Here is a 15,031-nt window from a genome sequence, read left to right as displayed (position 1 = left end):
AATTATAACCATTTATTTTCAGCTCATCGAATCATTCAATTCCATTCGGATGTTTTGGTTTTTTTAATATATTTTTATTTCAGAATTCAAAATTAACGTTTCTTACTTCAACGATTGAAAACACCCGTTCAGAACGTACGTCAGCTTTCGAGGGGGTGCTGCATTTGGAAGTGCCTCAAACGAACGCCACACACTGCGCATGCTCTCCGCTGGCGATGTTGTCCAAAGCATTTTGACACACACTCGAAATAGTGGAACCGTAACACAAACAGAAGCGGTCAGTGGACACAGGTATTGCGTGCCTAGAGATATCCAGCTTCAAGCAGCTTTCCTCCAGGTGGTAAAGGTAAGCATCGAAAGCAAAAAAGCGAAAGGGAATAAATCCAACTAACCCAAGGGCCTGTGATGAAACGACACGAATCGCCCAGTGTCAGTGACGAGTTTGATACACTGCGTGTGACGAGTGATGAGGGAAATAAAAATGGAAGGGATCAGATCCCGAAAACGCTGGTTTGTGTTTGGTGGCTGCCGAAAGCGGGTAGATGGGATTGCCTAGTGGACGTGTGTTTGTTGTTAACCAATTCTAACCTTATTAGTGTGTTGCCCTGCGGTACGATTTTGCCCATCCTAACCTCATCAGCAATCGTGGGATTTCTCGGAAGAACTTTTTCTTTTCCTCCCAGTGTGGTTTCCCTGTTTGAGGGGAATAAATTATCGTTGTTTCATACCGTGCAATCTGGTCGCTGGATGAGCTGGGGAAGCATCTTGGCAAATGACAGCGGGCTGTCTGTATATGTTGACATCACGGGCATGCGGAATCAGATGTTTCTTGCGGTACCACATGTGACAACCGGAATGAGTTCGTGTTTGTTTGAGTTTTTTTGCCTGCTCACGGTTGCTTTCTTCAAAGCTGTTGAAATTCATTTAAAAAAAGCCGTATTATTTTAGGTGATAATTATAAGTAATACGGATGGCCATTCCTAGTGAATTGAGGTCGTTGTTAATTATTTCGTGATAAATATCGAGAAACTATCTTATATGCCTTAAATAAATTAAAAGAGTCAGTGTTAATGCACCTTTTTATTTATAATATCTATTTTCCAATGTAGCGGAATTTTGGGCAAGAGTGCCATAGGGTCAAAAGTGCCATAGGGGCAAAAGTGCCATAGGGGCAAGATCTTTATTATTTTATTTTAGTAAAACTTTAGTGAAATAACCAAATGAGTATATAGATGGTTTCGTTTGAATTGCTAGTTAAACTTTACCGACTGTCATACATAATAGTCGATATTTCTCCTTATTTTCAACTATTTTATGTTATGTTATTTTATGGTTTTTTTTTACTTATATTAAATAAGCACGCAAAACACATAGGTGCAAAGAGTCGAGAAAATATGTAAAAACCGCAAAGCATACAAACAATGACAAAATTAGTTTCAAACTCATACGGTATGATTAGCATTAGCTTAGGGATTTTCATAGTATTAAACCACAAAGACAGACACTTATACTTAAAAAAGAAATGAAGACTTGTAAAAACATATACACTAGTGCCACACACGTAAAAGTCTCCAATTACCGAAGAAATTATGTTATGTTATTTCATTCAGGTAGCCGTATTACTTCATACGGGTTGTACTCTTGCCCCATAGCCTTAACATATTACGTCTTGTTCAACAATTTTGTAAACGCTTATAAAACAGATTTTTTGAGGATTAATTCTTTCTGATATCTTTTTATAAACCAAAAGATAAGTGTAACATGACAAATTCGTCGGCTTTTATCAAACATGTTTTACATAAGCTTTTTAGAACATGCGCACATATATTATTTTCTTTCATTTATCTGTAAAGTTTTGTCGACAAGTACTTTAAAATACAAACTACGCAAACTTGCCGTTTTTTTCAGTTGAAATAAAATCATTGAATTATTTATGTTTTTATTCTTATTGTTAAACCAACATATTTCTAATACAATGCAATATTGTTCAAATGAACTCCACGTTTAGCGCGAACATGCCAGGAATTTATAGTGTTTTTTTTCCTTTTGTCATTTTTCTTGATGATCAGTAGATGATAATTTTTCATAAATGTTAAAAAAATATTTATTTGAAGTTTATTTTTTACAAGAAAAGTATTGAAAACCAAAAAATGTATAAAACATTGCAATAATGTCCTGTTAAATTCTGCACAATTCAGCGAAAAGTGAGATAATGTTAGGAATTTATTGAGATTCATATTCGTGATATTCGAGAAATTCTTTTCATTCGTCAGGTTTCCCGATGAGCGGTGAATGAGAGTTTTTCGTGTATGTATTATTAGAAAATTTTTATTTGAAGTTTATTTTTCATACATATTGCATTGAATTATGTTTTATTGGTCATTTTCAATGTATTTTTACGCTAAATTGTTTTACCAAATTGTGACTGAAATCGTAATTATTGAACATGAGTTTTCTAGCTAGAGTGGGTACATTCATCCAACTGTTTCTATATTTCTTTTTCATATAAAATTGAGTTTCCACGAACAACGAAAACTACTAAATACAACACATTATGTGTTTTGCTTCCTAGACACAATACTGCGTTTATTGGTAGCTAATTTGTAGCTTAAAGCGACACATTTGTAGCTTAAAGCGACTACCTTATTGGTTGTTTACCTAATTTTATATTTATCATAGAAGAAATATCCACAAATCGATCGTTATTCATCACTTGATTCTTCTCCCCTATCGAATGTCATATAAAATTGTAAATGAGTTTTATACTTTCAACAAACATCTCACATTCACTGCAACTCCTCACCAATCACCGAGCTTGCTTTTGATTTGGCATGCCCTATCGCACCATTTTAGACACATTTACTGCCTCGTTTCCATTTTAATTTTACGATTACCGCAATGCAATAAAACCTTGGCTTGATATCACCCGAACGGATCTGTGTGTGTGTGAGTGTGAGTCTGTGCATATAAGTGTTGTTTGCGTGTTTTTTTTTTTGTATTCTGTGCCATCAGCCTTTTCGTATGCTTCCCATTTTAAATGATGCAGCGTGCTCGGTCAAGATGCCTGTACCGGTTTGCGTCGGCAAACAATGGGCATAAGGCGTAATCCTTGGCCAATCATGCAAACATTTTTAAAGCCACTACTATCCATTAAGCCTACGGTTGTATGTCCCCTCCGGATGCCGCCGTGATGCATGTGTGGCTTGTGGCTTCCCTGCATAATAGTGACGGCCGCCCTATTTATGCTGCCCGGAAACGATACCGATATATTGCTTATGAAATGTCGGCACCCGGCAAACGGCCTTGCACGATTCTTTTCTTCATAATACCATCGCAATGAACTGGATTGTAAAATTTGTCAATCCTTTTTTTCTTGTTTGCCATGAAAGAATGGACAGTAGGTGTTGGGGAGAGGTAGGTATAAACACACACATACACACACACACAAACCCCTAGCCGGGATTCGAATATAATCCGATTACCGGACCGGCGATAAACACCCAATCATCGTTCTACGGTTCGCCACATAGAAACGAACATACACATACGACACAACGCTCTACACACAGAGGGAAAGAGAAGAAGAATGGTAAAGGGTAAGGTCAATCGTCCCAGTCGTCCCTGAGGTCCTTGTGTTCGTGTCGTTCGTGAGCGTCTTGGCGAATGGCCGTAAGCCGCTCTGATACCGTGCCATATCTGTCCGGTTATCTGCTCAAAAATGGGGATCCTCTTGCTCCCAATCAACTGGAAAAATAATCTGGTCACAATTTTCATCGTTTGCTTTGCTTTGTTTCTCATCCTTTGCGATCGTAATCTTTCCGGCATTGGACGTGCGGGTACGGTCCCGGCATTGGCTTCCGATCCGTTTTCGGCAGCTTCGACGTGGAGCGGAATGATGTTTCTGGTGACGAAGTTTTGCTGCTTTTCAATCGTCGTGACTGCTGGTAAGTACCGGATACAAAACAGCTGGCTGTATTTTATATGCACTAGCTGATACGATGAAAAAATCAGCATCAAAGATGATGGATGTACGGTATGTACGATAAAGGGATGATATTGTTTTGCTTAAAAAGTTCTAAACAGTGCATATGTTCACTGTCAAATAATTAATCAGTTAAAATACTTACAGAAATTTGATTTCTTTAAAAGAATACTAATAATATAAATCTTATAATTTTTCAGCAGCAAAACTATATTTAAAGCATATATCTCTTAGCATCTGATCTGAGCATTGCTTTATCAATCCATAGATCATTATACTTATCGATCTAAATTTAAATACATTCAAAATAAATACAATTTGGGTTTAACTAACCAAGCGAAATTCATGAAGTGCTCGAAAATGGATAGCGTAATAAAATATAAATACAGCAATTTTAATACACCTCACACATATTTCATCTTGCAAACATTTGCTAACTGCTAACTGCTCATACACTAAATACTTAACATACTCAACCAACAAAATCCCAATCGAAATCAAACATTTCCAATAAACAAAGCAACGGTTCACTGGACAGCCTGGTGTTGGCGGTCAAATAATATTTTTAGTCATAAATGTGCTCTATGTGGTCAGTTATTCTATTTGAAAAAAGTACTGGATTTTACAAGGCCGGACTGATTCAATTCCATTCATCTTGATCGTCCTTGCATTGCTACAACAAATTATAGGTGTTAAAAACGGATCTTTTTGAAGATCGGCTCTGTTCCGGTTCATTTACAAAGTTGATCATTTGATCGGATCAATCATTCAACCGTTCGTTCCCTGTTAAACCTGTCAGATAATGCCAATTCTACAGTAACACAGAGAGACAGTAAAAGAGAGAGACATCTTTTACAGCGGTTATCCATGGTTTTTTGGTTTTCTCCCTATTTTTTTATGTTTCTCATAGTTTTTTGGTTCATTCTAAGGGTTACCCATATTTTGTATGTCCAATAGGGCGATAGCTCAAATATATGTGGGAACGATCCAAACATATATGGGCAATCGATCATTCGCCTCTGTTTTTCTCAGAGAAGCGATGATTCGGATCTTTCAAAAACTGGTGCATGTTTCACTCGCTCACTTTAAAGATCCGGATCATTTGAACGAATCTGGAGCTGATCTCGCATCTCTACAATGAATTTTCCAATCTCTACAATTCTAGGAAACATTAAGCGGATTGATTCTTCATTTTAGGATAATGATCTATGCCGTACGTTTAAACACCAAAGTGTTACACGAACAAATTTAAGGACCACGTGTAGGAAGAGTCCTTGACAAGAAGGTGAAGAGATTGGAGAGATTTCTTTCCTGGTCCAAATATGCGAGAGAAAAATACGTTTCTCTTCCATTGGTCAAATATGATTGTTTTATTGCAAATTTAGTCTCTTATAAATCACAGGAAGCCCATACAGTTTTTAGTGTTAGTATTTATGCTATTCAAGGATAAGTAGTACATAAGTATACTAGTGATTAGTGCCTGTTAGTGTTTTTATTAAATTTTACAGTAACGTGTTAAGATTCTAGTTTAGAGTGATTGCGCATCTGGAGCTTTTTATTTATTTAGCGCAAGTTTTATTTATTTTGCATCAATTGATGATTCATCGCTTACCGCATATGCGGGCAACCGTTTTTCGCGATGTGCGTAACAAATAGACAAACAGATAGCATTGAATGTATGAATTATGCAAAATGCTATTTCACATCTTTTTTTATTTCTTTTAAATTGTTAGGACTATTTATTACGTAATTAGTAGCAGGACTATAAGTAATTTGCATGACTTATTACGAAAAAACGAATTCAGGGTTGTACCATAACTATACAGACACTTCAAAAAATAGGTTTGTTGTACATACTAATGCATTTAATAATGGTCCAAAACGTCCAATAACATATTTTAGAAATGATTCACGATATACGTTTTTAACGATTTTAATAAGTGTTTGAATCACTTTCTTCAAGGTTTTATAAAAATAATAATAAAACTGTTTTATTTTTTAAATAAAAAATAGCAGTTGATTGTTGATAGTTTGAATGATTGCTCTGAAAATACAAACCAAAGTATGTATAAAAATGTAAACTGTCGTGAAGCCTTTGTAAAAAAATGTAAAGCCTTTTCAATTTAATAAATAACGATTCAAAACTGATCCTATCAAACAAAAACGACTCAAAAAGCTCAACAACAATTTTTAGCAGAACCCGAATGTCTCCTTCAAAGAAGAATCCTTCAAAGCCGTTTCTTTTCAAAAACACACACTCTTGTCCAAACATTCCTACAGATGTTTTAGATCGAAGGTTTTATTGATGACGGATCGAATTTATTGCCGATTACACTGTTAAGCTCAAATCCGTTCCGTTTCATGTAATCAATATTGTATTGACATATCGGCTGCAATGTCTACCACTGGCAACAAAACGTTCATTTTCCTTACAATAGCCTGTAGCTTTGCTATTTTAATATACAATTAATTTAGTTTTGCCTGAACACATTTTCCACAGAACAAGATCCACATGCAAATGAAGCTTCTTGCAAGAGAAACAACTAATTTATTATAAGGAGTCACAATCCGAGAGTTGAAGAGCTGCGCTTTCTTAGAATTCTTAGAATACAGCTCAATATTATGCTAGCAATAATCAATCTCAAACTTACCAGGCTAAGCCTTCAGCTGCTTCTGTCCCGTACCAATCAATTGAAACATCCATACCCTGAACCTACCGATTTGATGAAATTAAATCAAGACATAAAACTAACCTTCAACCGTCCGTTGCATCAAAACTCCGTTCCACGCCAACCTTTCAATCAAACGACTCAAAGCGCTCAGTGCTCGTAAATGCACTCCAGTGCACCCGGACAAACAGGGAGCCCCTTGTACTCCGAATCAGGTATCATTTGATTAAGGATCCCGGCATCTACGCTTCCATACGCTTCATAAATTGGCTTCATATTGTGAGGTGCAGCGGCCGTGAGTGCTGGTACGCACACTTTGAGCGACGTTCGATGAAATATATCTTTCCAATGAGAACACAAACGAACAAAAGCAAAAAAACAAGCCCGATTTACCGACACAAATATCTCTACGATTGATAGCGTTGATTAGCCATTGCTGCATTCGAGTCAACTGTTCTTTCTCCGTGTTCCGTACTAATTGGCACCAAACAGCACGAACTTGCACCGGAATTGCAAATACCGTCTGATTGAAGTTGCCACCGAGCCTGGCCAACCACAGTTTGTTCGTGAATTATTAGATGGCACGATGGTAGAAACCGTACCGTATAAAGCGGGGAAAGGTCAACACGAAGCGTGCCGGATGAAATGGACGACAAGATTTATTGCGCACGTTGATTGCCGGAGAACAGAGTTGTTGTGAGGAGGGGCTTTTTATTTTTTGGCTACAATAATTTAGCACATTTTGTTAATTGGAAATCAACGCCCGCCCGTCTCGTCTGGGGGTGCAATTGATACTCAAGGTCAGCTGAGGAAACTGGCACGAAACGGGAACGATCTACCGATTAGCAACATTCATCTCCGTTCCCTCTTCTGTGTGGCATTGATTTGTCATGTTGTGCTTTTAATTTTCAGCTTTTCACTTCAGTCGAGCTTTCGTCTCGTTCCCATCAATCGTTTGTTTTCGCTGTTTTTCCTTCTTTTTTATTTTGTTGTGCCTTAGGTGTCCTTATCACTCGATGTACAACAATCCGTACCAGCGTCTTTTTTTTAGTTTAATTACTGTCAAATAAAACAACCGTTCACCCTGCACGACGTAATGCGATTTTATTACCCCGACGGAGATGGAAACGATTTTTCACGATCGTGAATCTAGCAAACCAACTGAGCGAATGGGCCAAAGCGTTGCCGGTTGTAGTACAGCGGGCACACGAGCTACTCTGATTGAACCATAAATTACAATTTGCAGCATTAGCACTAGCCACTCATCCCCCACCCCCGTGCGGGGATTCACTTTTCTCACGTACTTGCTCGGATGTGTGACCTTTTGGCTTTTTTTCTGTTGCTCTCTCTTTCGCTCTCTCGCATTCTCCCTGCCTCTCGAATGTATTGCAATGTGAGCTTCTTTTGAGAGTGGTATTTAAAAAGAAAAAAGAAGATCGACATTAGATTCCCTGGGCATCAAAGCTGTCCATTGTGACGTTGCTATTATTCACCGTCAGTGTGCCGGATATAAAGGAAATGTGTTGCCATTGCACCTTTTCAATCTTTGCAAGGGAAGGGCCAGTCGTTTCCCTATTTTCCAACGGTTTCATGTAGTTCAAGTAGTGTAGTAGCGCAATATATTGAATGGTACGAAAAATACTAAACAATTTTAGACACCAAGCATTGTAATATATTTCTTATCCTATACTAATTTAATAACGATTAATTGTGATTCAACAGTCTGAGTAGTTTATTTATTAAAGTGTCCAAGCTTTGGTTTATGTAGTTAGTTATTTGAAAAAGATGTATTTTATTAAATCACAAATAAAATAGGCATTTTTTATTATTATTATCATCATTTGACTGTGCTGGGGATGATAATGCTGATCATTGCAGAACGGGTGTAAAAGGGTGATTTGACAATGGAGGCGCATGGTTAATTTCAGAAGCTGGTAGACAATACAAATACAGTCTTTGCCGCCAAATGTGGACTCTACCTCACCTATTTTTGTCTCTAAAGCACCAAATTTTGACAGCGTGTCTTAATTTTTGCCTCCAAGGCATCAATTATTGACTGTGAGTCAATCGTTATTTACAAAATTTTACTTAATTTCTAAAACTTTGTGGTTTAGAAATTATTGAAATTATATTATGTAGTGAATAGAATTGATATTGACATTGATAGAATTTACAATATAACAATTGTTATGCCTATTTTTGAAGCATTCATGGAGATAAATAATTTGCATGTATTTTTGGGCATAAACAATGGCTTAGAATTTCTAAAATTGCATCATTTTTTCACTAAAAACAATCAAATTGGCATACATTGGCTTTTGGTTTTTAGTTATCTAACGATCTCCTGATATAATACCCTTCAGTTCGTGTTGCTGAGAGTTATTGAGACAAAGAACACATAGTAAATAAACACATTAACGACCTAAGCAATTATGTTCACGTACAATGTCCATTGTTATTATCCTTATTACTATGGAAGGACGGTCCGTATGGGAAACAAACCGTTCCGGATGGATTTTTGGTGACTAATTTCAAAAAGAACATGACATAAAGTATGTTCATTTATATCGTTGTGAAAAAATGTATACAGTGGTGGTCATCCTAAGTCGGACACCAAATATGTTCACCTATTATCTAAATTTGTGGCTCCCTGAACAGTTCTCAAGACCACTCATCGGAAAACTTTTTTCACCCAAAAACAAAACAAAAATGTTCAACCAATTCGATGCAGTAATTATTCTATCTAAATAATGAACAACGGCATTGAGGCAATCAGGTATTTAATGGCAGGTAAGACAGTAAATTTTCACTACTCCTTTATTTATGGTACTTCTAAAAGTTTAAGTAACTCTAAAATCATGAAAAGCAATAACACTCTCAACAAAATTACTATTCTAATTCTGTTGGAGCCTTGCCTTGCTGATATAAAATGATTTTAGAACCATATTGGTCAATATTGACATGCTATGTGGTCATTTTACTATGAAATGAAGACTGTTTGACTTTCAGTGGAGTGCATAAATTACATACCTCTTATCACATTTATGCATGGTGTTGCGATATTTTAAAAGATATCGGACTGATTTTTTGCAAAAATATAGCTAAATTTTTTTTTCATTAATAGGTAAAATAATTTTTTTCCGATGGGCGTTCTTGAGAACTGTCCAAAGTGCCGCAAAGTCAGATAATTGGTGAAAATATGAGGTGTCCGACTTTAGGTGGCCGCCACTGTACTTTTTTTTTCATTCGATTAAATATAGCGGAATTTGAGGCAAGTGTGCCATACGGGACAAGAGTGCCACCAAGCATTTTTCCTTAAAAAACCTTAGTTTAATGATCAATTGTGTATACAGTTGGTTCCTTTCCAATGACTAGGTATACTGAGCCGAATTTCATATAGACCAATCGATATTTTCCATTGTTTTGAACTGATTTATGTTGAGTTTCAAAATTGAGCAGAATATTCTTCTTCTTCTTCTTTGGCTCAACAACCGATGTCGGTCAAGGCCTGCCTTTACCTCTTGTGGGTTTGGCTTTCAGTGACTAATTGAATTCCCCCCATAGCAGGATAGTCAATCCTACGCATGGCGGCACGGTCTATTTGGGGCTTGAACCCATGACGGGCATGTTGTTAAGTCGTACGAGTTGACGACTGTACTACGAGACCGGCCTATAGCGAGACCGGAGCAGAATATTATAATTTTTTAATCCAACCAAATAAGCTCTCAAAAATCATGAGAACAATCAACCGAGAAAATATTTACACCACCGTATAGCTGAGAAAACGTGAAATTTTTTGTGGGGTTAGTTGAAAAAAACTTTCTTTTTGTCACTGAAAAATTCAATTTCAAAAAAGTTACAACTTTTGGGGCAAAAGAGCCATCTCTATTTGGGGCAAGTGTGCCACCATCTTTCATAGGCGCGAGCTGTCAAAAATGTAAACATTGTTGTAGCGTTCAGCGGTATGGTGCGCTTTTACGAGCGGATTCTACTCCGGAAAAACAGACCAGCAACAACCCATATTGCGATACAGTTTGTGATGAAAAGGGGATCATTCGTAACTCAAGACATGTAGGAATACATACACTAATGGTACAAACGTGATAATTTCCAATTATCTAAAAAATACGGTTATTTTAACCAGGATGCCGTCTTGCCCCATACGAGTGGCACTCTTGCCCCATAGCCCAAAAAACAACGTCTTTTTGGACCCTTTTTAAAACGCTTCAAAAACTGTTTTGTTTGCACTTTTTTCAAGCGAAATTCATTGTTAAGTGAGGAAATAGATGTAAAATGGTTATGAGATTTCAATCGGCTTTTGAAAATCACGTTTTAGTGAGTTATAACTTGAAATGCTTAAGGTGGTTCACTTGCCCCAAATTCCGCTAGCTGTTTTGTTGTCAACCAATAGTGTTGTGAAACATTTTAGCTCTTAAAAACTACAAAAAAAATTATAATAAAATAAACATTCATAAAATCATTGATAAAGTAAGCAGAATTCACCAATGATTATTGGAATACACTACACCGGTTTATACAAAGCAGGTGATTTACATGCAAGAATTGGTGCCTTAGAGACAAAAACTAAAAATCGCCAAGAGCGCAAAAAGCATGGCGTGCATCATAGTAATCTTCTTCCTTAACAAACTAGAACATCCCATACCTTCAGTCAACCCATCACAAGGTTACTTCATCCTCACACAACCAATGTACTGCGTCTATAACTATTAGCTGCCATTATTGCGCTAAATTGATTTAAAATTAATTGATCTTAAGATTTATTTCCTACTTACTGCACGCCCGATGCCAACGTTAATGTCCATACCACAAGATTGCTAAACGAATCTTCACTTTCTAACATCGTACCTTCTTGCTTGTCTTTTCCCCTTTCAACGGTTTAAATATATCTCTCCTCACACACACACAAACAATGCTTTCTCGGGAGGGTGGCCGAACGTGTCCACATGTCCATCACCGACCGGATTATCTCCGTCCGCTGGCCGGTTGCGTTCTGTATGCGGCAGTGTGCGGTCGATATGTGACGTCGACCGATGCCGAACCGCAGCAAACCTTCCGCATCACGCCGAACGACATCGAGGCGAACCAGGGGGACGAGGTGGTGTTGCGCTGCGAGATCGAGCACCTGGCCGGGCGGGTCCAGTGGACCAAGGACGGGTTTGCGCTTGGCTTCAGTAATGAAATCGTCGGCTATCCGAGGTTCTCCCTCAACCAGAACCACAGCGACGGTGTCTACAATCTGCGGATCACCAACACGTCCTACGACGATGCGGCCCTCTACCAGTGTCAGGTTGGGCCAGCCAAACACAACCATCCAATTAGAGCGCAGGCGAAGCTGACCGTCCTCGGTACGTATCTGGCTGGGAGAGGGAAAGAAAGGACGGGAGCGGGCGGGCGAGCATTTCGGAAATGCCTCGGAACCTCGGAGGGAAAATGGAAATGAAGGAACAGAAGAGGAGCCGCTGTTTGGCAGGAATTAAAGTGACAGTTTGATGGGGTAGAATAAATTTCATCGCATGCGATATACTCCAGCGGCAGAGAAGGGCACAAATTAAACCACCGGCAGGCTAAACCCTTACCGGGAGGGATACCGAAGTGGGGCCTTCGTTTGGGACCGGCTAGCGAACAAAAGCCAGGGGTTGAGAAAGAGTGAGCTGGAATTAAAAGATAATTAGCGAAGGCTCCCTTTAAGGTTATGTATCCCGTCAAAACCTGTCGTGTTGGATTCAATCTTTCGCATTTCATTAGTTTATTTCCTTTTTTTTCGATGGTGCTAACTACTCTGATTGGTTGGTTTTTAATATACTCCTTGGAAGGTTTATTATGTTAGGCAGAACTTTTATGTTACCTCAATAGTTTAATTATATTTTAATTAGATTTCAGATTATGTAGTTAACATCATAAAATAGATCAAATTTAAAATTCTAAAAAGTCTGTCTAAGAAGCAATGTACTTTTTGGATCATTTATGCATTTGTTTTTTAATCATTTTTTCTATATTATCTATAATAAATAATAAATAATAATAATAATAATAATAATAATAAGTCATATTGTAATGTTATTTAAACGTCTGTATTTCGTAGTATTTAAAATTATGCTCAAATTTTTCATAATTACGTAATGCAAAATCCAAAAGTTGATTTATTAGTAATTTTTGTTACAATAAATCAAACAATCAAGAATTTTCAATTAAATATCTATAATATATAGAAATCAAATGAATAATATATTATTAATAAATCAGAGAGATACAGCATAGGAATAGGATGGGGAACACCAAACGGTTCTTTTTTTGTTCTTTGACGCAACAACCGTTTTCGATCAGGACCTGCCTGTACAACTACTGAGCTCGGCTTTAGCCAGTCCTACGTATGGCGGCACAGTCCATTCGGGGCTTGAACCCATGACGGGCATGTTATTAAGTCGTAGGAGTCGACGACTGTACCACCAGACTTAATAATTGTCTCACCAAACGGTCACGTACATAAAACAGTTAAATATTGTTACACAACGTTGAAAAAAGGGGATAATAAATACCCCACTTTTAGCGTTACGTTATTTATGAATGAGCCATTAGAGAAAACTCTTCACTTGCAGCCAGTTTACCAAACTCAACCGAAGAGAACCGTTCTCTGCAGTTGTCTATGGACAAGAATATTCTGTTTAGTAATGTGTACAATATGGGGAAAAAGTTCTTAACATAGCAAAGAAAACCATTAATGTAGGTCATTTTAGTCTGGGCAATTGGCTATTGATATCGCAAAAGAGTCATATTTTATCACAATTCCAATAAATAAGCAAAATAATTTAAATTTTGAATAGCAGCTCTAGAAGAAACTTCCTTACACTTCAATAAGTTTGGTTTTCTTAGATATGTTTTCCGAGAATTGTGATATCAATAGGATTTTGTAATATCATGTGGCTCATAGTAATTTACTGTGTACTTTATGAGCTTTTTAACATAAATGCTAATTTTGTATGGAATGTTTGGATAATATTAGTAGTAAAATCATCAGTCGTTCATTATCTATAACAATATTTATTTGTATATTTTTCTCCTCTTTTCAGCTACACCAAAAGACTTGCACGCTAAATACAGTCGAGCGTAAAGAGCTTTTTGTGAGAAATAAACACTTTGCTGAATGCTACTACTACGTTCAATTACACTTAATAGTAACTTAAACACGTCCTGCACTTATATTAGTGTTTACTTTTAGCACATGAGAGGTAGAAAATGAACAATGAAACGAATGATCATTTTTCCGCATTAATGAAACATAAAGTGGAATGTTAGCCGGGAAAAGTTCTAAACATTAGCGAAAAAGAGAGTAAGAGAAAGAGGAATAATTTATACCTTATCTTGTACCTTACTTTATCTTCCCTCAGTTTAAGTGGTCAAAATTAACCCAAAAACAGAACTGCCCGACATGCCAAACGCTTTGTACGCAGACGAACGGATGATTTTAATTGCAGCATGGTAGCACCAAACGGAGGAAAAATCACGCTCAGCCCACAACTTCTACAGCTCCCTTTCGCTTACGTCACTGCGGACACAGACACACATACACTCGGACACATACAGACCGATAATGTGCCGTGGCAAGCTGATTAATGGCAACGATTGTGATTAAAATGTAACACTGCAGCGCGCCCGTACGTACACGCAGTCCGCATTCATTTAACATTCGGCACGCGGAATCGCACATATCACCCCGTACTTATTAATTGTAGGTTATCGATAGGAAAGCAACAATAAAAAAAAGTCCAACCTTCACCCTTTGAAGTAAAAGCTTTAAACAAAAATGTACCCAACACACATACAGTGTTGCTTGTATAGAACTCCGAAAATTGCTGCAAACGGTGTCCCCGCTTGATGAGAATGGGAATGGAAGCCCCGTACGCACACCTACTGATCAAATATCGATAGCGATAACGGGGTAAAGTCGGTTTGCACCGAAAAGCTCTGAAAAATTGCCTCCACCGAAAAGCTCCACCGAAACAACAACGGCAAATGGCAAAAAAATCAGCAAAAAATGCCAATTAAACGAAGAGGAAAATAATTACCGGCATGCCAGTTATTTGAATTTCGAGCGTACGTTAATTTTCATTGCTTTCGCTTTTTAGCCGACCAGTTGCGGAAGCTTTTCTTTCTCTTTTTTACCCCCCTCGCAGTCTCATTTTCCCCTTTCCTGTCCCATCCATTACGGTATATTGGATCATTCCAATATTGTTGTTGCGTTACTGATCGCGAGTTTTTGCTTTTTTTTCTTTTTTTTCTTAATTTTTCATCCCATTTGCTCGCGATTATTGGTACAACACGCGATAAAACAAAGCCCCATCGGCTCAGGCACGCCGTCGGA

The 15,031-nt window shown here is 37.6% G+C and overlaps 1 protein-coding gene across 1 annotated transcript; it reads left to right on the top strand.

Moving 5' to 3' along the window:
* The first annotated feature begins 216 nt into the window (after positions 1–216).
* LOC120958981 (irregular chiasm C-roughest protein-like) lies at positions 217–13,956 on the top strand. Its single transcript, XM_040382083.2, has 4 exons — positions 217–346; positions 3,876–3,944; positions 11,676–12,017; positions 13,740–13,956. The coding sequence occupies exons 2-4, from the start codon at positions 3,893–3,895 to the stop codon at positions 13,778–13,780; spliced, it is 435 nt and encodes a 144-aa protein (XP_040238017.1). The 5' UTR covers positions 217–346; positions 3,876–3,892; the 3' UTR covers positions 13,781–13,956.
* The last annotated feature ends 1,075 nt before the right edge of the window (positions 13,957–15,031 follow it).

Source organism: Anopheles coluzzii, chromosome 3, assembly GCF_943734685.1.
Source record: "Anopheles coluzzii chromosome 3, AcolN3, whole genome shotgun sequence".
In the NCBI taxonomy this organism is placed as follows: domain Eukaryota; kingdom Metazoa; phylum Arthropoda; class Insecta; order Diptera; family Culicidae; genus Anopheles; species Anopheles coluzzii.
This window is presented reverse-complemented; position numbering and strand designations above follow the sequence as displayed.